At 44.9% G+C, this 24125-nt stretch overlaps 1 protein-coding gene across 1 annotated transcript in view; it reads right to left on the bottom strand.

Annotated features, from left to right (window-relative positions):
- The window catches only part of LOC143002323 (interleukin-1 receptor accessory protein-like 1), a 168200-nt gene extending 144919 nt beyond the window's left edge, over nucleotides 1-23281 (bottom strand). Inside the window, exon 1 of the mRNA XM_076152359.1 lies at nucleotides 23197-23281. Within this exon, the coding sequence (XP_076008474.1) occupies nucleotides 23197-23281 (85 nt within the window). The remainder of the gene's footprint in view (nucleotides 1-23196) is intronic.
- Between the last annotated feature and the right edge of the window lie 844 nt (nucleotides 23282-24125).

Below are 24125 nucleotides of genomic sequence, written 5' to 3'. Positions count from 1 at the left end.
ACACTTGCTGCTGACACCTGTGATGTGTCCATCCTCTGGAGAGGAGGTGAATCTGACAGTGAGAAGACTTATAAGTGCAGCCACTGTCAGATTATGTCGCTGCCCAGAGTGGCAACCCGTTAGGGTAGGAGCGCTTGTTGTACGTGACCGATAATTGGGTAAAAGCTGCCATTTTCTGTTGTACTGCAAACCAGCAGGAAACAACTTAAAATTCCAAATCACATGCCGAGTGTCTTGTAGCATCAAAGGAAGCCAAGGACAAGGACAGTCAAAGTGAGTCATCACAACAGTAAAATTTTACAATAGCTCAATCTGGTACTGGTAAGCACGCCGAGTAATAATTTTAACGGGCCTGTCAGCGCTGCAGCATCAACTGAATGAGGTCGGCACAAAATTTAATTAAGAGGAACGACGCTCCGTTTGGTGTCAGAGTTCTGCATGACCTGGACTTCAGGGTGATTCTGAGGCAAGACGGGCAACAACACCATGAAAGAAACGACTGAACCATCAGATTCACCCCTGCCTGAATCAATTCATCTTCTTTCTTTATCTACTTTTCTGCAAACACTTTAGTTAGTAACAAACTCATGAACCAGGTTTTCCTGATTTCTATTTCCTGTAGATTTTCTGGGTAGCTCTTTGTTTCTCACAGTAAAATAGCTAAAAGGGATAGAAGAGCTTTTGATCTGTTTTTATGTCTTATCAGCACCGAACATATCCCCGACCTGCTGGTGCCGTCCTGTGGGTGGCGCCTTGAGGTTTACAGGCTAATCTCACTCATCCCAAAGTGCCATCGCACACCCAAACCTGCAGCTGAGTGCTCCTACCATGGCGCAAAACGCATGAACTCAGTGAATCCATTCTGCTAGTGCAGCACGCTTCACGGGAAAACACGGGCAGATTTGAAAATATAATCATATTATTATATTATTAATTCTCCCAAGAGCTACAAGAAAGTGGAAGCTGCTCCAGATTCACTTTGGGTCTTTATGTCCCGGGGTTGACTGAAGCAACATCATTTAATAGAAACGCTGCCAATTTCGTGTTCGAACTTTGTCGACTTTTAAAACTTGTCAACCACAAGTTTCATCAGACTGAATATATTGGATAACTAACAGATATAAGAGCAAAACTAACTTTTGAAGACCAACATCGGATAAGAGGAGTAATAAATCTCATGGCGGTGTGATGGCGGTGAGAGTGCAGAGGCGGACAGAGACGCTGGATACGGGAAGTGGGGAGTAGGCGGACAGACCGGAAGAGAAAGGGTCAAAAATAGACATACTGAAGGGTAAATGTATTAAACATGACAAATAAAGCACGGAAGGTAAAGAGGAAGAACAGAGACTACTAGAGGCATGAATTGAGATTAATCGACGGGCTGAGAGCACAAACGCGTGGAAGAAACAGAAAGAAAGAAGAAGAAATAGAACCACAGCAGATATTACAGCGTCGCACACGACCGCTCATTTCAGCTGACGCGGGAGGAAAACCACACTGTGGATCCACATAACGAGACCGCCGGACCATCATTAAATTCCAGAGGCCGCAAAGACAAACCGAGCCCCACCTGACTGTCGGCTGGCGTCGGCCCCTAGAGAAACGCGCCTTGTTGAACCTGCTCCTCTTCTGTCAGCACTTTCATAAATAATTCACTGAGCACTCCGGGGCCGGAGCGTGCCGTAGTGTGTGGAGCAGCCGTCTTTCTCTGCATTATCTCATTTCCCCGTGTTTGCATTGCACAAACAAAACGCCATCATTTACATACACTAGTATTGAGGAGGAGGACTCAGGGTTCAGTATAAATATCTATACATGCTTTATTTCCAGAATTCTCCCTTATATTTGCCTCCTTACACTTCGGCCAAGGTGGGAAGCCCTTCCCTCCCCACTGGCCGACTCAGGGCCAGTGGGCCAACTCTACATCTACGTCGCTCTTTCCAGGCAGGATTGGCAGCTGGTGGCGAGATGTGGAAATGAGGAAGGGCTACATTTCACGCTCAGGCTCTTTGTTTTCTTCCCAGCATCGTCGGTGCTCAAAACGGAGAGGAACAAAAGTGAAACTGGCAACAAAAATCCCACAGATGACACTTCAATCCCAGTAGGATCCCGTGGCGAGAAGGAGTTGGTAATAAAACAGCAAAACTAGATACCACCCACAGAAACGGGACAAATATGTCCGCATGAAGCTACACCAGCTAGGTACCAGCGCTGAGATGTGAACAAAGGCTTCTGGTTCTGGACGACTTCCACACAAGAAGTGCTGAAATTACTCCAGATGAAATAAGACAAAATGTTGTTGTTTACTATTGCTTTCTATTCTGTTATTCGCAGTGGCGTCATTAAAAGTAAAATATTGTTCCTAGTCAATGACCGTGGAGCAACCCGACTCCAGATCATTATATCAAAGCTGAACGATAAAGCAGAGAAACGAGGACATAATGGCGCCGAATAAAGGCTTAACTGTTAAAACGGCCGTAAATTCAGTTTAAACATTGAATCTGCGCTCGCTGTCAGGAGGAATATGAGCTTTGTTGCAGTTTATATCTGGTTTTATATCTACTTGTCTCGGCTGTCAACAGTAAAGTGGCGAGAATGAATTGCATGTAAAGAGAAAGTAGTTAAAAAGAGCCGGCGTTCATCTATATCATCTCTGTTCTCCAAACTTATTATTGCTTCAGTGTAATTCCTGAATATGAAAGGAGTTGTCCGGTGATTTAGAGTTTCTTAAGAGACGTGAATAAGAACATGCTCAGATAAACAATCAATGCTTCATGTGCAGCCCAGTCTTCCTCTCCCATACAGCCTGCAATATGATAGGGAAGTAGGAAATCAGGAAATTGAGCAAAGTCACATTTACGTTATTTAATCCAACATAAATGAGTCCACCTAAGGCGAGCGTTTTCGGTGCGATATACCAAAATTCACATAAAGCGGATGGATGAAAGCTTGTGTGACATGCGATGAACTCATTAGCTGGCTTTGACTGCATGATACTCTGCATGAGAAGTTCACCTGAGAAATCCCCGCCGTACCCGCGAGGACTTCATTAATCTGTTCTCCCTGCACATTCTGAGATACCTGAAAACTTCAAAAACAAATATATAAATCAATTTGAGTTTAATTATTTACTGATGTGCTGAGAGGAAAGTGGGTCATGTGGAGCCAGAGGAGCTTCGGCAGAGGCCCGTTACTGAGCCGCCCGTCCTCGCAGCGCTTTCCCTCTCTCCGTGCCTCACATCACATCCCTCAATCCCTCGTGTTCACCAACCCACCCGCTATTATCCCTCTGCCGTCTTATCTCCTCTCTCACTCCTTCATCCACCTCCCTTTTTTTCCGCAGGGCTGAAGACACAATCGCTTCTTCTTCTTCTTCTTTTGTAACCTTGAAACTAAACCCTGGCGGTTGTGTGGCATTTTTAAACATTGAACACGTAACCCCCGAGTGGACCCGGCCACGAGGTCGGGGATAAATGGCTTCATAGGACAAAAATAGAGATGATGACTATGGACATAGAACTTGATGATGATTAAGGGGACTTCCAGGTTCCCTGACATACAGACCAGAACCCAGACTTTCCACCGAGCTGTGCTGTTGCACTGAGAAATAAAGAAGTGGAATAGTTACCATTCCTTAATCAGCGGGCACAGAGGTGTCACCCCCACCCCCCACCCACCCCACCCGCCGTGTAAAGCCTTTAGTGAGGTATCAAGCAGGCTTTTTAGCAGAAGAAGTGCAATGAAAGAAAGTGCTTGTTCACTGCTGTAATCTGCGAGTGCCAGCCATTACATTGCTCATTAAACGTACCATGCAGAATCTTCCTCAGACTTGATTAGGGTTTTCATAAATCTTGTACTTTGTGCCAAAAAAATCAACACTTCCAATTTCTTGCCAGAATTGAACCTAACGGCAAACGTGACACAGAGCTCGACAGACAATCTTCCTAACAAGATGTCCATGGAATGTAGTGATTATTAATTGATTAGACTAATTGATAAATGCTGACCCCATAATGAATAGCAGTTACAAGTTCACATTCAGAATTGATTCCTCTGCCTTCACTCATACTCCCTGGTTTGCCCTCTTTTCCCGCCATCCCTGCCTACATATATAATAGCACTACATACTACTACATATACTTAACCATATTGTGAACGTGTCCTAAAGCATGAAAACATGCGACAGAGGGCTTTCTGGGACAAAGCTGCCGAGTTAAAAACAGGAAGCATCAAACCTAACAGATCATGTCTACGTTTTATGTTCTGTAATATGTGCGTCCCAAAACTCAATTGAGCACAGAGCTCTAATTTAATCACAGTATATAATGAAGTGAGGGAAAAATGAGGAGCACTTACATCTGTTACTGCGAGGGAATCAAATTACCCGATTCCTATTCTGTACTGTTTCAGTGTATTCAAAAACAGCCATCTGTGTAATCAAAAACAATTTAACATGAAGCAAGCCCAGTCTTTCTCCCCCCAAACCCTTGTAAGGAAGATAATGCGTGTGCTTTAATCATTAAGCGTGAGGTAAATGGTGGAATGTACAAATTCTCTGCAGTATTCCTACACGGGCAATACATCAAGCTGATGAATGGTTGTCATATCGGGTACAATTTGTGTAGATGTCTTCACACATGCCTGATTAAAACAGATGCTTTACCGCTCAGTGAGACACAGGGGGTAAAACCAAGAGTTGTTTGTGAATGAGAGGTAATTAGTATCTGGGTATTTATATTTATGTGTTCCAGGCCGACATCACATTTATCAGAAATGATCTCAGAAATACTTTGTTAAATAATGTCCTAACTTTTAACTTTTTAAAATCTCTCAAGTCGGAGGTAAAGACGATGCTTAAAGATCACGCTTAAATGTTGTGACTTTACTATGCCAATCAATCATTCATTCAGCTTTTTTCTCCACCTGGTGATTCCACTCAAACAGCACTGGTGAGATGTCGTCAAGCAGACACCTATTCTGGAGCAAAATCATTCTGGAATTCTGTTACATTCAAGACTAGAACCTGACATTACATTCAAGTCCTAATCCACAAATCATGACTGCAGAGTGAAGATCATGATTCCTTGGCTAGACGCGGGGGACAAAAGTAGTGAAATGAGTTTACACCACCGGCCCACCAATGCCTGTCAACACGGATACACCAGGGAGCAATCCGAGAACCTACTGCTAACAAGGTCAACATGCAGATAGGCGACACCGCTCCCACTCCACGTTTTATCACAGTAATGGGTTTAGACAACTAGCCTCGTTCCTCCAACGTGAGCTCATGAATCCCCGTGCTTGAAGCCCCAGGGAGCCGTAGCAGTTTACAAAGCAGAGCTCAATTCCCTCTCGGAACCACTCAGGACCGCAGAATGTCCTCTCTCATCAGCCTCCCATTTCTCACCCAATCTTCCATTATCGGTGGTTTTCTATGCACAGATGAAGTGTCCTGTTTGGTACCGGGGCTGGAGGCCCGTGGAGAGTCGGTGCAGCCTCTCTGCTGCCAAACAGCAAACGTGATTTGGTCCGATTTCATGGTAGAGCAGAGGTGACTGACAAGTTGTAAGATTCATCCGCAATGCATGCTGACTGAGGCTTGGCGTGTAGGGTCTAGATGAATTTGGGTCTGGCAGCGCCCTTGCTTTTTTTTGTGAATTACTTTGAACTATTCTTTACAGAGAATCCCACGAGTCAAGCTGTGAATGTTTGCGGTGGCATCAACGCTCTTTTCTCAAAGGCACTGCATGTACGTTCCGACCCGCCGGTTTTAATGCATATTTGAGAGCCTTTGCATTTAAGCTCTGTGGGAGGAGACAGCAAAAAATGCAAACGATTTGCATTTTACTGTTAAATACTGTAGACGATGAGAAGATAAAGTCTGATGGGAACACATTTGTCAAATAAATGATGATGATTAGACGGGATGATTTTCCACTGTTTCTCTTGGTTTTCGGTCTGTGTAAGTGCTGATCTGACTGAAAGCCAGATGGCTGAAAACCTTTTTGGCTTATGTGAATAAAGGGATTTCTCTAATTGTTTGCGACCTCCTGTCATCATTGGCAGAACAGAGTTGGATTTGTTTTTATTTTTTGCTATTTCCATATTTCTGACGACTTTGTATTATGCGCATTTGGTGAATTTAGTGGCAAACATTTATTAGCGCATTTCCTTTGCCAGGTTTTCAGAAATAAGCTCAAAATGTGTGCGTAAACAGAAACACAATTAATGGCTTTGATTTGGCTTTTCAGTTAAATGAAAATGTTTTACTACAAAGTTCATGTGTTAAGTTTCGGCTTTATCTTGGCACAGTGGAGAATCTTACCAGAAGAGGCATTTAACTGCATGTTGTTGTTCCACTTCACTCCCTCAATCTGTCTTTGCAAGGATGTCAAAAGGCAAAATGTCAACCAATGACAAAGAGAAGAACAGAAAACACCTTCAGGACGGTGCCATACTTTTGGCTGTGTCTGGACAACTGGACAGTGTTCCTTCCCAGAGGGGGAAAATCCTTCAGGCCAATCCTTGATCCCCTTATCTCCTCCCTTAGCCTCTTCAACCCGGTCTTATCACCTCCTAGACAGTAATTAACAGGAATTACACAGCGGCCCTATCTGCTGAGTCAATGTCCTTATTGCAAAGAGCCATTTCCCATTTAGGGTCTGTCTGCTGGGAGATTACGGCGGGACGAGAACACTTCGATCACCAAACAACTGTTGTACTTTTGTGCCAAACTCATCCGCGGCTTCACTCGCTCTCGCACAGATAACGGCCAAATTGACTGAAAGGACAAATGCTTGTGTACACACATATAAAACAACGTCTGCTTTTTGGTTCATCAAAATTGGTGGACAACCTCAATAACAGAGTTAAACCTTTCCCGAAACAGGTTGTGAGTTGGGTAGAACAGCAGAGAGAGTCGCTCTGTTGCCGTTCTTTGGGCTTTCCCGATAATCAGATCCCGTCAGTAGGGGGTGCTGCAGAGATGTGATGTTTGCATGTAGAGTTTATGGAATCCAGCCTGAATGTCGTGAGGATTTCAGCAAATTACAAAAAGGACGGACAGGCTTGGCTACGCAAGACCTCTCGCACTTCTCTCTCTCTCTCTCTCTCCGGCGATGTGTGATATTGCAGAGCTGTGAGCTGACTCGTACATTTTCCCTTTTAGCGTATGCATGCATAGCTGTGTACTGCTGCCCTGTACATCATCTTACATAACGAGAGATATTATGTAATTCATATTCACCTAATCTGAAATGCAGATATTAAGGAGCTTTTGGCCAAGTTAGTGAATTCTAATGCAGCGTGAAAATGATGCCCAGAGGATAGTAGGAGGGTTTGTGAATAGTTGAAATGATGTTGAAATGAAATTTGATCTTGATATAGGTTAAACCCAGCTGCACTGGTTTAGCCTCGTGATTTGCGTTGGTGATTTAAAGCAGGAGATTGTGTTTTGTTTGTTGCCAGCGTGACATATTTCTCTCTCGCTTGCTCTCTCTCGCTCTCTCTCCAAGCCCTCCACCACTCTAAATGTTTAACAGGATCCTTGAGAAAAGCCTCTCCACTTCTGTTTCCGTGGCAACTGCCGCGCATTGGAATTGATGACATCTCCTGATCGCCCACTTACTTTGCACTAAAAAAACGCTCTCTCCCCCTGTGAACTTCGCCACTGCCATTTCCCCTCACAGAACGATGACGCTCACATTCCCACAGTGAGAGGAGAGAGGAGAAGGGGGATTTCTGACAATTTTTCAATCCAGCCAAGTTGAAATACGAATGCTGACCATTTCTTTCAATAACGTGTACGGGAAATAGAAATAGCAATAGCAAAGAAGACGGGTCAGAACTCAACAGAAGCCAATCAGAGGATCAATAATTCACACTCTGTTGAGTTGCTGTGGTGTCATTTGTACATCACTCATCGTGTGAATCGGGAAAGGAGAATGAATGGACGTCTGTTTAGCTCCGCCTCAAAGCTAAGAAAGACAAACTCATTTGCGTTAAACTCCTTTGTGCAGAAGCATCGCCCCATACCTCACACTTGCTTTCCTCTTTGGCTTAATTAACACAGACGGGCAGCCAGACAGCACCACGGGCCAGAACCCGCTGCAAGACCGTTGTTCACTGTCACCTTGCAACAGGCGTAATAGGTTCAGACGAGGTCCCCCTGACACGGGAGAGAGAGAGGAAATGAATTCACGGGGGCCACACCGGTGTCCTCTCCGCTTCGCCTCTGCCTCCGTTTGCCCTTGCTCCCCACGCTCCATCCCTCCACCTCCGCAGCCTCGTTTGAGGGGGGAAGGGGGGGTGAGGGTTACTCAACATAATCACACGGCACACACCAGCAATCCAATGCACAATTCATTCAGCTTCATTAAAACGGCACACGCGGCGCTAGGACAGAAAATTAACAGACGCATTTGTAAAGCGTCCCATTAAAATCCATTCATTAACTTTAAGTCACATTTCATCCGCTGTTGGTTTTGTTTGCATTTTTATTGTCCAGTTGTAAACACTTCCAAACACTCGACAGCCATTATGCAAAGTCAACGCACATTCAATCGAGTGCTACCTGCAATAATCGAAGGACGGGCAAGGAGGCATGCAGGAGGAGCGGAAACCTACAGTCGATCCCTACCAGGGACGGCGGCATTGTTCTTCCATTTTGGATCGGCTGCTGCACACCTCAAAGAAGAAGGCAGTAGAGAGCACAAGTGTCCCTTCACCAGAAAGTCTGCCTGAAATTAAGACTTGGACCTGGAGTTCTGACAGACCGACAACTGGGATATTTCTGATCATTCTTAGATTCTGTAAACTCCAATTCTAGCAACATTGCCACTGTCAATAGATAGATAATCAATAAGTTATACATTCATGGTTGGCTGCTGCACTTAATGTAGGATGGAACAGGTTTAAAGAGGTCAAGGCCCTGCATCTAGAAGCTCAGCAAGCGGACGGACGGACAGAAAGGCGTGCACATGAAACGTCTCTCTGAAGAACGTCCACCTGCAAAAACAGCAATCTCAACAAACTACACACCGTAAAGTTAGAAGATATTTAGACTTTTTATGCAAATGTGCTGCACAAAGAGAAGCGAGCAGCACTATTCTAAATTAAATTAGATTTAGTAACTCCAACACAAACTCACTCCATTAGTAGTTTATTCTCTTGTTTTATAGATACATTGTTTTAAGACTCCGCACTAATTACTGAAGTATTTTTCAGTACTGTTGGTACAGGAAAAGCTGTGGTTGAATAGAGACATCCCCGATGTAATCACTGACAAAAACCTTGACAAATGTTCAAGGTAATCACAAAATCATTCCTCCCATGCCCATGAACACTCAAACCTGAAATCCAAAGAGCTTTTCTGACTAGTCAGTCAAGACACTAATTTGTTTGTTTAATCCAATTTCTTTTGTATCTATCGAGCAGATTCCTCTGTTTCCTTCCTGCCGCAGTCGATAATCCTTAACCTCCCTCCTGAGTGTGTCAGAGAATCTGTGAATGCACACTGGGCTGTCAGCTCAGAGTAATTGTGTTGTGATCAATTCTACACGGTCAGCATGGACGTTTGATTGGATAATCTGCGCCTCGCTGTCTCAAAATGGATGTGTGTGTGTGTGTGTGTGTGTGTGTGTGTGTGTGTGTGTGTGTGTGTGTGTGTGTGTGTCTACACTCCAAACAATGATGTGTCGTGCAGGTTGACTGCTGATTTCATAATGTTGATGAGCTTTCAATCTAAATTCCATTGACTTACATCTATAAAACAAATAACTGACTTGATGGACTTTGGTTTGGAAAATGTTGCGGCCTCTTAATGTGTGTGTGTGTGTGTGTGCGTGTGTGCGTGCGCGTGCACGCTAAAGTGGTAATAATTATGAGTTCATTGTTGTGAGATCTGCGGTGTGACGTCATTGAAGCCAAGCAGACTTTCCACTTGCAATGTGATTTTAAACCTGATTTGGCGATGGCAGAGAGACCAATGTCAGCCGGAATAATGATCAAAGATTGAGTCATCAAGTGGATTTCTGAATTTCAAAAATTCTGTTTGGCTCTTATGCAGTTTGAGTGAGAATCCTGATTTCCCGAGAGTGGGTTTGAAGTTATCTCTGTGTTGTCAGAACTATACATTACAACTATACAACAAACATTTTGCGTATGTGGCAATAGATGGAACGATCCTGTGTCATACGTATAGAAAATGTAGAGTGTGAGCTGAGAGATGGAGCCTTTAGCTTCTGGAGCCTTTACCTGCTGGAGCCTTTAGCTGCTGGAGCCTTTAGCTGCTCGCAGCAGGCGGTTCAGACACGCAGCGTGAGTTAACGCATGAACGGGCATACATGACAACTCAAATCGTACAGTGTCTGCTCGACTTAAACAAACACTCCTAAGAGACGGCGCAGCCTCTGAGGAATGAGGATGCATTTATTAGACGTGACGCGGTCTGGATCAGTCGTCCTTTTGCCTGAAGTGCATTTTGAAGGGGTTAAACGTTCCCACACTTCCACGGCTCTGGCAGCAGCCCTCATGCAGAAACGAGGTCATTTAAATCACTCAATTATAGATGTTGACATTGCACGCACATTGTATAGCTCTAATGCTGGGATCACAGTTTCATGACGCGTTGCCTAATCCTGCCCCCCCCACACACACACACGGCATCCCAGATCAAACGAAACACTGGAATTGCTTCCCATGGCTCATTTGAAACGCTTTTTTTTTTTCTTTCTTTTTTTTTCTGACAGCGTAATTCCAAAGTCATTTACCAGGCTGGATGTGGTTTTCACTGTGACGTGCAGAAATAATGTATAGTTTTCATTTCTTTGTTTGATGCGCCTGACGAGACGTGACAGAGAGTTATCACATGTGCCACGTAGCTCAAATGGATCACCGACACTCAAATGAACAGCATACGTCGTTACCAGTCCTCCTACACACTATCAGCTTTGTGTATAGATGCCACAGGATACGTGACGATGCTCGTATGCATACCGAGATGGTTTTGTGTCATGATGCAAAGGAAATATAGGTGTGTGAACAGTTGCTCACGCGCCAAACACTTTCCTCCCCTAAGCTAATCTCTCATTTGCATATTAAAGCCGAGGAAAGATGCATAGAGACCCGTAATCCTCCGCTGTCCTCGGGTTTCTGGAGGCCAGGCGCTTGGCGAGCATCGTGCAGAGCAGAAGGAGACGCTTTTATTCTTACAGCACACGCTCTTAAAACCGCTGAGGGTGGCACACACGTAAATATGATTAGGTCATATTTGAATTTCAATGGGGAGCAAATGAAAGGTGTCGGAATTCCATTTGGATTTCAACAGGAATGTGTCAGGATTGGAACCGGGCCAGATTTTTATTAATCACCGAAGCCCGTGAGGGAGACAAAGAAAGAACTTGTAACCCGCGTCCGTATTTCTTGTTGGATTTAGCTTTTCAGCCAGTCAGCATCACATATGATAAATCCTTAATGAATCTGGAACGTTCCCGGTCAAAGTCTTGACTGGTAAACAGAAACCGCCTCAATCTTTTTAAAGTCTATATTTTCTGCTAAGGCCTTTTACGGCACTACCAGCACGCCTGTGGGTAGGGACAGTAACTACCCCCCACTCGTCCTTATCTCTGGGAACCTGGAAGTGCCCTGAATTTTCTTCTTCTTCTTCTTCTGTTTAAAGCAATAATTATTAGAGAGCTATCAAAACTTTATTAAACTAATTTCGCAGCAATGACGGTGTCTGATTAATCTCTTGGCAGGTACGTTAACATTTAAGGTCAGTGCCGTCGCATTAGGTGTGATTAATTATCCGGCGTACTATTCTATTGGCGTGGCGAGCTTTGTCGATAGGGAAAGATAGCGTGGCCACCATTCATTAGGCTCTACGTGATTTAAGAAAGTACATGTCTTTTGTCAAACAGCAGATAACAGATTTCACAGTTAAGCTATCGGGCCTCATTACACATGCTCAGACGCTAACACTTTGCGAATCAAACTTAATTGGCTGTCTGAACATTGCATTTTTACACACCAATTTATTTTAAGTGTTTTGATGTCTGATGATATATGAGGAAACTTTCGTGATGGAGCGAATGGAGGGAAAACAGTTTAATTACCCTCTGGCAAGATCTCGCTCACACACACATACACACATACACACACAGCAAAAGGATGCAGAGAGAGAGAGAGAGACTGAGCGAGACTGAGAGAGAGAGAATTTTAATCCCGTTTCAGGGGGAGAAGATTGTGAGGTGGTGATCTGCTGAGAGTGCAGAAACGACTCGGGATTGCGGGGTCGTAGCGTGCGGTGTTGCTTGGTTACCGGGAAGAGACAGATACAGCGCCGCCGCCTACAAACCTCACTTATCCTGCTGCAATATGTTAAGAAATACTCGAAAATATTTGCTTCTTTTTCACCCCCCGCAGTGTCAGAAAGACAGGAATACAAAAAACGTCATCTCTTCCTCTCTCTACACATCTTTACTCTTCCTTTCCGCTCTCAGGGCTTTGAAAAGAGGATCTAAAGCTAATTCTGTCATAGCGTCAGCAGCACAACTACAGGCTTCCTCACTTTCTCCATCTCTTTTATTTATGTTTTGCGCATTAATAGATTCTAATCATTTTAAAAGGCCACAAGGGCCATAAACACATTTCATGGCTGTTTGATCCACAGCTGAGAACTTCTGCCCCGATTTACATCCACAGAGCGGCGATGCTCCGCCACTACACATCATATAAAAAGGAAATAAATGAAAAGCACTTCCTGTAAATTGACGATGATGACTAAGCCTCGTCTTCGCCTCGGAGAGAAACAGTCCCGTCATACATTACTTTCATGACAGTGAACATGGACGAGGAACCGAAGAGGCCTCGCCGCGGCACGCCGGGCTGCGATTGGCCGACAGAGGAGACCGGAGGGGGTCCGATCCCTGAGAGAGGCCTTGGAGATGACAGTAGAACTTAATTAATATGTAGAATTTATCGATCATTGCACTGCAGGGAAATCAACTGCTATCTTCTACCATGTTTCTGGGCCCAAGAGGACCGTAAATAAGAGGTCTTAAATATCTCCAGCGTGTGCCGCATCAAACACAGAGCATAAACACGACAGGGAAATACGTGATGGAACCTGAACTGTGAATCACGGCAGAGCAAATCAGATGGATTTAGAAAAGTCTGGATTTCCATAATAAACACAAATCTGGTGTGTCTCAATTAAACAAGCAGTCTCCCCAAAACAATAGGCCAGGTTTTTAGGATTGGAGTAATGAAAGACCTTCCTATGGGGGAACACCTGGTAATTCCCCACTAATTAGAGCGAGAACAGCGTGCAGGAGGAGCCGAATGAGGCCTGCACGCACTGGATCATCAGAGCGAAGAACATAGGTGAGAAAACCAGCCAGGGCCTGAAGAAAAGAGCTGGTCTGGTACGTTTCCAAAACTCCTGCAGTGCGTCAGTCTCCTGCAACTAACAAAGGCGTTCTCCTGCGTGAGCAAGCTTCTCTCTCTCTCTCTCTCTCTCTCTCTCTCTCTCTCTCTCTCTCTCTCTCTCTCTCTCTCTCTCTCTCTCTCTCTCTCTCTCTCTCTCTCTCTCTCTCTCTCTCTCTCTCTCTCTCTCTCTCTCTCTCTCTCTCTCTCTCTCTCTCTCTCTCTCTCTCTCTCTCTCTCTCTCTCTCTCTCTCTCTCTCTCTCTCTCTCTCTCTCAAAAGCCAAAAAATTTAAAAGCCCCAAACTTGGCAGGCGTCCCTGGAGACCTGCGAGGATTCACTGCGCCTCCGCTTGTTGCAGAAATAGGTTGATTGTGCTTTGACCAATCTGGGTTTGACTGAAAAGAGGGAGAAATCGGGAATGAAAGGGAAAGAAAATGTACAAAGAACACAAGAGAGAGTAGTGTTTTTTGTTCTTAGACATCACTGAGCCTGAAAAGGGGATTGAACACAGAGAGGGGGGGATGTGTTCAAACTTTCCAATAAAGGGAGCATTGGAAAAGGCCACACGCTGAGTGCCTGGCTGATGCGAGGGAGCTTGACAGCCTCATCAAATGCCACGTTGTTGCGAGCTTACCCTCGCATTCAAGAGAGCCTCCACCTCTCTGGTGACCAGCGGTGCATTGTTTGGGGCGGGCTAATTAAAAATCACAATTCATGCAGTTCCTTTAACGACGCCGGCGCTGAAAGCAGGAAAAGGCCAACGAGTTCCCATCCGGTGACATTAACAGTCATCTCAAGTGTTTCTGTCCAGTTCTTAACTTTCTTTGTTCTTTGTTTCGCTCGTTTCCCATTGGTTGACAATGGTTGGTTGTTTTTAGAGAGAGCTGTCAGTGTGAGTATGTTGTGTTTCCGTATCCTGTGTCCTCTTGAGTATTTACATTTTTGCATTGCATAAGCATCTGGTTGATGTATCTGGATAACAAAGACCGACCTCAACGTGAAGGGCACATAAGGCTACAATCCCACTATTGGACACACACTGCTGCGACCCACACGGTGCGGTTCGTCAACCAATCTGACGCACATCAAACCCGTTTTCATTAGACTCATCTCGCACCGTCTAAAATTGCCGTTATATGCTTTGTTTGTGTTATCGATCGCTGCATTGATAATCTCTCAGTAATCCATACCCCTGCCCAGTATGAATGTGAATGCCAGTCTTACTTCATTTGATTCGCTCGCTCCCCCACACCACTGGCTTCCGCCGCCACTCGTTGAAATGGTATATACGTCGTTGTTATGGCAACAAAACACTGGGGATTGGCAGCGGTGTGTGAAAAAAAGAAGAAAATTTAATCTTTTGTCTCGAGCCATCAATCAAGAGAGAGGATCCCACAGTAAAGCCCTCACTTCTTGGTTATACAATGCATTCTGGCGTGCACAGATGGTGAAATGTAAATGTTTATAGTGTGATACAGTCGATATGCTCTTTCGTCCTTAAATATCGTGAATTTTAAACACATTTCTGCAGAGGGGGATACCTTGTTGTCATCGCTTTTGTCTAGTTCTGCCATCACAAACCACTGGGAAGTTAGAAAAGCCAAGCTGAGCAAAGTGCGAGACAAACTGAAGCGGTTGAAAAAGTTGGAGAACAAGAGACGGGCGACACTGACGCGCTGCCATGCAAATCGATGAGCTCCTCTAACAGATCAACCCTAACTCAGTTACGCGTCAGCCCGCAACAAAGTCAGCGCGACAATCAATAGAGAGCCAATGTACTTTCGGAGTCGCAACACTGGAAGAACGGTTCTGACCTTTGAGAAATTGCAGTGGCTCAGACAAGTGGAAATCAAATTGCCAGTTTGTCTGATTTCCACAAATGACAGCGAAGCTCGATGATGTTGGGTTTTTTTTAAGGGGAGCAGCATCTGCAAGACCTTTTATCCAGGAGGGACGTGAACTATCATTTTGGCCAATCTTGCACAAGTCTAACAGTGTGTAATTTTAAAGCCAAAGCGTATAATTTCATTTTCCGTCTACATATTGGGGAGGCTGTTATTCTTAAATTATATATGCAAGCAAAAACCAAACCGAACAATAAGAACACACAAGTGTTTTGGGGAAAAGAGGTGATTTGGCGAGACCTCCATCTCGTCTAGAGGAGAGTCATTGAACAAGCGGGAATTATGTGTTCACGGGTGACAGGAAAACACTTTAAGGACACATCCAGGGTAAAAACACACACGCCAGCCCCATTTGAAGTGGCTTCAACTCGTGATGATGGAGAGAAAGAAGTGACGCACAAATGCACAAACAAACACACCACTCAGGGTAAAGCAAGATTGTAGTATCTTCAAATGCATAAGTGAAGCTACACAGTTCTGTAATAATCAATCAATAATAATAACAAAAGTATTACAACTCATGAATGTAAACAATTACAAAATTCAACTAATTTATTTATTTTTTTGATAAAGAAGTTGAGCATGAAGTGTAAATCATAAACAAATGTGAAGCTCAAATGACAGTAATTTTGCTCCCATGGTTTCGTAAATCAAAATTATAAAAACAGGAAAATGATTGAGATCAGGTCAAGAATAGACATAAACACAGAAATCTGGCATGTTCAGTAAATAAGGAGCTAGAGATGTTCATTTGTGTGAGGCGTCCCTGTTGTTATTCTGCCAGACCTTCATCTGACTCCCCGGCCCATCTCCTCTGGCCTGCAGGAGAAAGTCTCCAATCAATGACGGCAATAACCATCAGTTCCAATGCACAAGAGGCTGAGGGGATGTGATGTGACGTGAAACGCAACAGCCAAGGTGACAGAAGACGAAAGAGAGACGGAGCGAGAGAGAGAGAGATGAGAGGGGAGTTTAACAGCAGTGGCATTGAGATGAAGGGCTAAAAGGATTTTTCTGTTCCACGTGAACCGAAAAACATTGGCGCCAAACAACAAAGTTGGAGAGGACGAGATCTAACGACGCACACAGACAAAACACCGCACGGAGCCAGGAGTCATCGGCAGAGCAAGAGAGGGAGAGAGGAGGAAGGAGGCAGGAGGGAGGAGATGGAGCACCCACCAGGATTAATCATGCGGCGCCGCCTCGGGTCAAAATGTGTGATATTTTTGGGTCCCATCCCATCGTAGCCTCCAGGCGATTTGCATAGAACAGAGCGGATGCGGCTTTGTTTCCTCTCGCCGCTCCGCTCTGTGGGAAGTTCACGTCCAAATTGGCCCCCGACGATAAATGCTGCTCTATTTAGTCTTCTGTTTTTTTGTGATTTTTATTCCTCTCGTTCGTTTTCCTTATTATCCAGCAGGGAGCAAACTTTGTTCGAGTTCATCTTTCAGACTATAAAGCTCATGATCATCCACGCCTAGACTCTCTAAAATTGGTCACAAACGCTGCCCGCTGTTAAAATGAACTATCTATCTTTAAGGGAGGAATGTTTAAATGGAGACAATGCAGTATTTTGTATTTAATGCAGAACGACTACAGACAATAAAGGTTGGTGTTATTTGGCTTAAACGGGAGCACACAAATTCAGAAGGGTAATCTTTTGTATTGAGTGGCTTTAGCTGTATATAGGTACTTATGACATAACTTCATGTAGAGTAGCATGTAAACGTGTAAAGCACTGGGGTCAGTGGAAAATCAGGGAAAAATACGCCTCTTTTGTGTGCATTTCCTCCCCGTTGACACTAAAAAAAAGGAACTTTTCCTACTAAACCCGAGTATGTGACCGTGACCAAACCACCCGTGTTGTTATACGGTAATTTTAGGCCGAGCAACACTGTGATTTCTCATTTCCACGCTCCAGAGTCTGAAGACGATTTTCAGGCTCCGGCAACGGACAAAAGCAAAGCCGAGCTTCAAAGTGCCCCCTTCAGACGCCCATAGGTTACAAATCACACGCTAGATCTGTGTTTTTCAACAGCCTATGCATTATACATTAATCCGTGGAAGCATCGGCGCGGTGCCTCACCTTCATCCCACACTGCTTCCCTGCAGACCTTTACTTGGCATTTTTTCTCAATTGCTGTGATGTTGTAACATTATTACAGGTCAGGAAACAGACCGCCGAGAAACCGTTCCACTCATAAATCTCCTGATTGATCGCCATGTATCTCACGTGGAGGGCCGTGGCATCCAGAGTAACCTCGGTTGTGAAGAGGCCTATATCTGGGCCCACTTGTTGAGTGGCTTCTCTCTCCGAGCAGCAGGAGGGAGAAGGAAAACAACTCCATGTGGCAAGCCATTTCATTTCTAATATTGTGTGTGTGATCAATCTCCCCCACTGTGAACGAGTGCTGCAGTGGAGGCAATCATTCACCATTTGTGGCAGGTATGTGGTATTGACAAAGGGAAGATGAACCGCGGGCACGCATGGATGTGTGCCTGTGTGTGTGTGTGTGTGAGAGAGAGAGAGAGAGACGGAGAGGGGAGGAGAGAGAGAGAGGCTGAGTGCTGGCATTCTAGCTTACATTTGTTCTGTTTTTTAGCTTAAGCTGTTGTCAACCTGCGCCAGTGTGTAATCAACCTGATGGAAATTCTATATTCACATTCGTGCATTTATTTAAAACTTTGGCAGGAATTTCCCGATTTGCAGCAGTTTTGCCGCTGACAGAGTGGAAAGGTTTGCTGCCACTGTAATCTCAAAGAGGAACCAGATTTGTCCAACTTCTTGCTGACAAGCTCACTGACTTATTTAACGTCCTTTAATATCAATTACAAAGTCAAACGGTTCGCCATAATCCAATTTGCGCCGTGTGCTGACGTCCCCTGTTAGGAATCACTGTCTCGTCCAATTAAGACGGGCCGTCTTATTGGCCAAATTGCGAGTAGCCCCTGTTAATATAGGGGAAGACTCCATCCCTTAACTGACTATTAATTTTGACACCCTGGCAGAGTCGTGCGTTGCCACAGCTGCAAAGACTGTAAATCTACCTGTCAGGGTGTCCTTGATTCTTCCTCCTGTAAGAGCAGAAAGAAGAGGTCGGCCGACAGAGGGAAAAAAAAATATATGTTGTGGACCTACAGTAGCAGCGGTAGATAAATACGGGCGGAGAGACGGATGATGAGCGGCTGCTCTCTAATGGGAACCAAGGTCTTGTTGTGGTGGCGTGTTTTATTTACAGCTCCTCTTCATCAGTGTGACACTCCAGGCCCTCAGACCATTCTTAATAGAAACCAGAGGCGCAGAGGTATTCGCTCTCCATTTCCAAACGGGAACACGTGTCAGAGTGGCGCTTTTACATATGCATGAGTAGCAGAGCGCCGCGTTTACACGGAGCGAACGCGGTGGCTATAATATATCGCTGGAATTATTGGGAGACTGTGGGAAGGTAAGCGCCATTTGTCTGAGGACTCATCAATGTCTGGCAAAGAAATGGGGACTAATGACTGCACAGCAGCGGGGAGGAGAGAGGAGGAATTTGTCTCAATCAGTGTCGAGAAATATGACGGGAAAGACGATGGCGTCGTCTGCAGCGCGTTCACGGGGAGGACAGTTTGGTGACGGAGCGACTTTTAAAGAACGTCAAACAGAAACAGAATGAAGGAAATTAGTGGATGCAGAAAAAAGCGACAAGATAATTGAGGGTGACCAGATGATGGGAGACCAGGACAAGTTCACATGTGATGTTAACTCAGCATATGGGTCTGTCAGATGACTTCCTGATGAAGAACCGGGTTTGGATTTGACTCATCCTGATCTCTGAGAGACCGTTATAAACATTTGCCTAACTGCATCTTGGTTTACCGAACCAAGCAGCACTTCACAGGCCCACACGTCAAAGCAAAAGGTTACCAGATCTAATGTGTGTAGATTTGAAAGCAACGATGTGCGTGTGAAGACAACAACCATTTTCCACTTTAACAGCATCAGTCCACGACGAGGTAGCAGTTTAACTTCACGCCTAATGCTGTGAACGCATACAAGAGAGCGCCGAGTGAGGAAGATTAATGGTGACGGCCACCAAACACCAACAGTATTTAGGGAATGCAGTGTTTGGGAGCTACTGTGAGGTTCATCTATGGTGTTTTTATTCATTTTAGTTTGTATTCAGACCTGCCAAACGGTGTCCACGGTAACCCGAGGGGCCTTTCCCTTGTAGCGATTGTCATCCACGAGGAAATGCATGCAAACCTTCGAAGATAACACTTAAGAGAAGACCTCACTTAACAGAAGACCTGCTCACTGCCAAGAAACCAAACAGAGGGATTTAGGGATTTCTCACACACACACACATACACACACACCTCCATGAATCCATTGTATTGTGCAGCAGTTGCGGCCAACACGGAGGTTGGTTGTGTGTTAAGTTAAATGTCTCTGCCGCCTATTTTCAGAGCGCCGGATCTTTTGTTTTTTCTTCTTCTTCCTAAGAATAGTAAGTGTGCTATCGCTACGGCGACAGAACTGCACTTTGATTCATGGCCCACTCAAACCTGGACTGGGGTTTAATTCACTTTTGATTCATTCCATTAAAAATCAGACAGGTACTCATTTACTAAACATAGGCTTTAAATTATGCACTGTGGCGATTCTGGCATCAGGGCCGCACATTCAAATATACTTTAAATATTAGCTGCACCGCACAAAAGTAATTACACTGCTATTGTGTCGCTTTTGAATTTGTGTCTATACAAAGATCAGCGTTTGATGGAACACAAGTCCTACACTGGAAGGTATATGTTGGTTGGTCGGTAGATGCAGATTTGGTAGATGGTTCGTGTCAGAAACAGGAAGCCACATTTTGCACCAGATTTCCATGTTTATTATGTCTTATATTCACATCCTGGAGTTTCCTCCTCTGGTCACATGAAGCGTCTCACTAAGAGCTTCTCTGACAGTAGTCGCGGCAAGATAAAATTTGAAAGTGTAACAAATTAATTGCTAATAAACGGTTACCATCTGCGACAGCCGACTGACAAATCGCTTTTCTATTTATATAGGGAGCGTTTGGACCGGACGAGGAGATTAGACCGACAAAATACAACCGTGCTCTCATTTGCTTTTATGCCTCAGATTCCTTGGATCTTCGGCTCAGAATCAAAGCGGTCGGGCTTCTTTTCCTCTCATCCTTTAACGCCATCATTCAAAATCCATACAGGGAGAAATTCATCATATAGAAGAGGCGGGAAAGCCATTTAGCCACAGACAATGGCCTCAATGGACCAGAATGCAATGCAGCCAAGAGATATGTTATGCTGTAAAGAAAAGGGCACAATGGCCCATTTCTTAAGTCTTAACAGGTATCCTCTCACCATCTCCACCTACAAGCTCTCTCTCACACACACACGCACGCGCACGCACACACACACACGCACGCCGTCACGGGGCATTCTGGGAATTGTGAGGAATGATTCGCTGCACCGAGGCGGAGGGGAAGCACATCACAACAGTCCATCACAACACAATTCCTGGAATCTGCGGTAAATCACGGATTGATGCACACAAACGTGTCCGCGTGTGGGGTTTCACCTCGCCGTGTTTAACGTGACGCGCTGTATCGAGCAAAAAACATCATTCTGTCCACCCAACCGTTCAGGGCCTACGAGCGCTGTAACAAAGAGGGAGCGTAGCAGAGGACAAATGCTGGCGCTCTCCTGCATATGCATGGAGAGGATTAGTATGGCGGGTATGCAGTGTATGTTTTCGCTCCGCTCCACCCACCGCGTACAAATGCAGACAAAGCATTACTCAAAAGACGGACGTTTGGAATTTAATCAGTGACAGATAATGGAGGAGCGCACGTGGCTCTGTGCAGGGGTTTCCGGTGTGTGTGTGTGTGTGTGTGTGTGTGTGTGTGTGTGTGTGTGTGTGTGTGTGTGTGAGCGAAACAGTGGTTTCATCATCCCTGAGGGAGTCAATCAAGTCATCATTTAATTTGCTTTAATGGGCTGACAGTGAGGTAAGAGCTTTGACTTTCTACAGTGTATTAACGCTACAAAACGCCTTGCACGTCCACGGCGGTTGGGAGCAGCTGCGCTCGCTACGTTTTAGCCATTACTGCGTCGCCCCAACACAGCTCGTGGCAGGTGATTTACGAGAGAATAAAGCCGGATTGAATTTTCTGCAGAGGTAATGTAAACGCCTCTGTGGACCTCTGCAGCCAGAGGATCAAAGGGTCAAAATATCAACTTCAACATTTATATTGTACAAGTCCACTGCAATTTCCAAAGCAAACGCAGTTTCGTTTACATTTTGGTTGGGCTTTGGTTAATGCGACATGCAGAGACGTTACAGCACCTTCAGGCAAAGTACATCTGAAAGAAACAGGGTTTGAAATGAGAGTGCAGACTGTTTCCAATCCGCGGGGAGGATAGGAGCACAGCAAGTCGATCTGAACGCTGTAAAACGTTTCTCATAACTGACATCGCCGTGGGAATCTCACCTTCCTGCTCCCTTCGGTTCTTTTATGACTGAAGGCAATGCGGTTAAAAGCCGTCCGCGTTAACTTGCAAACAGTGGGACGTCTAATGAGGCTGTGTGATTTCAGAGAGGAGAATAAAAGGCCAAGGGCTTCTGGGCTCGGACGGGCGTTCATTTATCAGTGGACGCGTTTCAAATCATAGCCGCCGGCGATGTCATAGGACGCTTCATGAGCCATAGCCTTAGGGAGCTGTGGTGGAAACGCAGAGAGCCCTTTGATGAGCCTTGGGCCATTCCTGCACCTGCGTCTAATACGCAACCCAGGCGCAGGGAGCCTCTGGATAGCAGAGAGGCAGGTTTCCTTTGAGCCACGTGTTCACTACTGTACGTCTCTCATGCGCACCGATTCTGCTGTACCAAGAGGAGCGCGAGTCCTATAGAGGCCACAGCTGGGTTCAAGGATGCAAATGAATACGTGGATCTGTATGGAAACTATACTAACATTCAACTTCAGAAAAACAAAAACCTCTCAAATAGCACAAAAACAATCAAACACACACAGCGTCAACTCTGATCTCAGCACAAACAAACACACAGAACACAATTTGCATCTGATCTTTGTCAACCTTTGAAGCATTTGCTTACGATTTGCACAAAACACGTCATGGAAATACTGTCAATTTGAGCTAAGCTGCCCTGACAGATGACAGGAGTGTGTGTGTGTGTGTGTGTGTGTGTGTGTGTGTGTCTGTGTGAATCCATTCTGCAACAATAAAGCTGAACATCTGTGACACTTTATCCACAACATTCTTAATTAGATATGTGTTGACAATAGCATGGAAGTCCACAACTTGTGTTAGAACAGAAGCTGAAGTCACTAAATCCTTTTGAAAGAGGAAGATTAACCATAACATTAAGTTTGCACAGTAATAGCCTGTAATCGCTCCTGTGACCTCTTGGGGCAAACACCTTAAAACGCTTTAATCAAGAGTAAGAGAAGTAAGATTTCACCATGAAAGTGATGATAAAGGCCAAACTCCAGCAAATTCTCGTCTCTTTTTTGTTAACTGAACCTCAAATTGGCACAGAGAGAGGGGCAGAAACAGAGGGCAGCTGTGTGTTTCCTCACTAAGTCCCCCGAGCGTAGAAACCACCAGGGAACGCGACGTCTCTAAAGTCAACTCCAGCACAATTCACTCTTTCAGGCTAGAAAGCTCAACATTAATCAAACGTCTTTCCAGGTTCATCCGGGGGACAAAGACATCTATAAAAATTAGCGTACCAAAGAGGGGAAGGAGTGCGGCGGTAAATTTGTGGGATAATATTCACAGCATAGATATATGTAGAGTGTTTGTGCATCAGTGCGTTGTATAGGTTTATCTCTTACCTGAGCCTCTCTTTGACACCACTTTCACACAACGGACCACGCAGGCATGAAGAAGCAGGACCAGGAGAGGGACGGGCGCTTTCATGTTTTAACCAATTCTACAAAAAGACAAAGATGAAGAAAAGAAGTTATTGATTGCAGCTGTGATTAGCTGTGAATGCATCATAATGACTTGTATGAAAGGGAGGAGACTCGCATCAAAGCTGGCATGTAAACAAATACAGGTTGTAGAATAGAGGGGGGAAAAAAAGCAATTTGTTACATACAACATTCTGATGCAGGTTGTGGACATCCTGGTCCAGTAAACGCGGCCTGTGGATCTTTACCCCTCCACTTATATCGGCAACAATCACACTGGACTCCCGGGGTGGCAGAATGTCATGAATGTATTCATGAGGTCAATTATTAATGATTTTGTGGCAAAACTGTAACAGTTAAGCACAAATGGTTCCATGTAGGCAAACGCAGCTTCAGATCCCCACTTCCTCAATGCTCCATGAGAATGTGACACTACAGAAGAACATGTTAGATATATTAGTATGGTAGGAATTACCCATATACACTATGGGATTATAGTAAAATAAGGCTCCATGCATCCCTGCGGTTTCTCCCACGGTTCCTCTGCTTGCTACGGGCCAAAGTGGCATCTGCCAGCTCGCACATATAGGTTATGAGGCCGCTGCGTTTGGCATTTGAGTCACGACAGAGCTGCTTCACACACTGTAGGAGAGGGGAAGCCCTGCAAAGCCACAATAACCCCTGAGACAGTCACACAGGCACGCAACGCTGCCAAAGATGGCCACAGCGCTCTTTTTTTTCCCTCAAAACGCCATTGTGTTCCGCTCGCAGCTCGCAAAACCGGTGCCACCCCAGAAAAAAAGATACAAGCCTCCACGCAAAAATCTTATCTTTTTAATTAGTTTTCCCGT

This window comes from Genypterus blacodes, unplaced genomic scaffold, assembly GCF_046128005.1.
Source record: "Genypterus blacodes isolate CSIRO-AG114 ecotype Tasmania unplaced genomic scaffold, CSIRO-AGI_Gbla_v1 ptg000056l_1, whole genome shotgun sequence".
NCBI classification, from domain to species: domain Eukaryota; kingdom Metazoa; phylum Chordata; class Actinopteri; order Ophidiiformes; family Ophidiidae; genus Genypterus; species Genypterus blacodes.
Note: the sequence above shows the minus strand (reverse complement) of the source record. Positions and strands in the feature narration are given on the sequence as shown.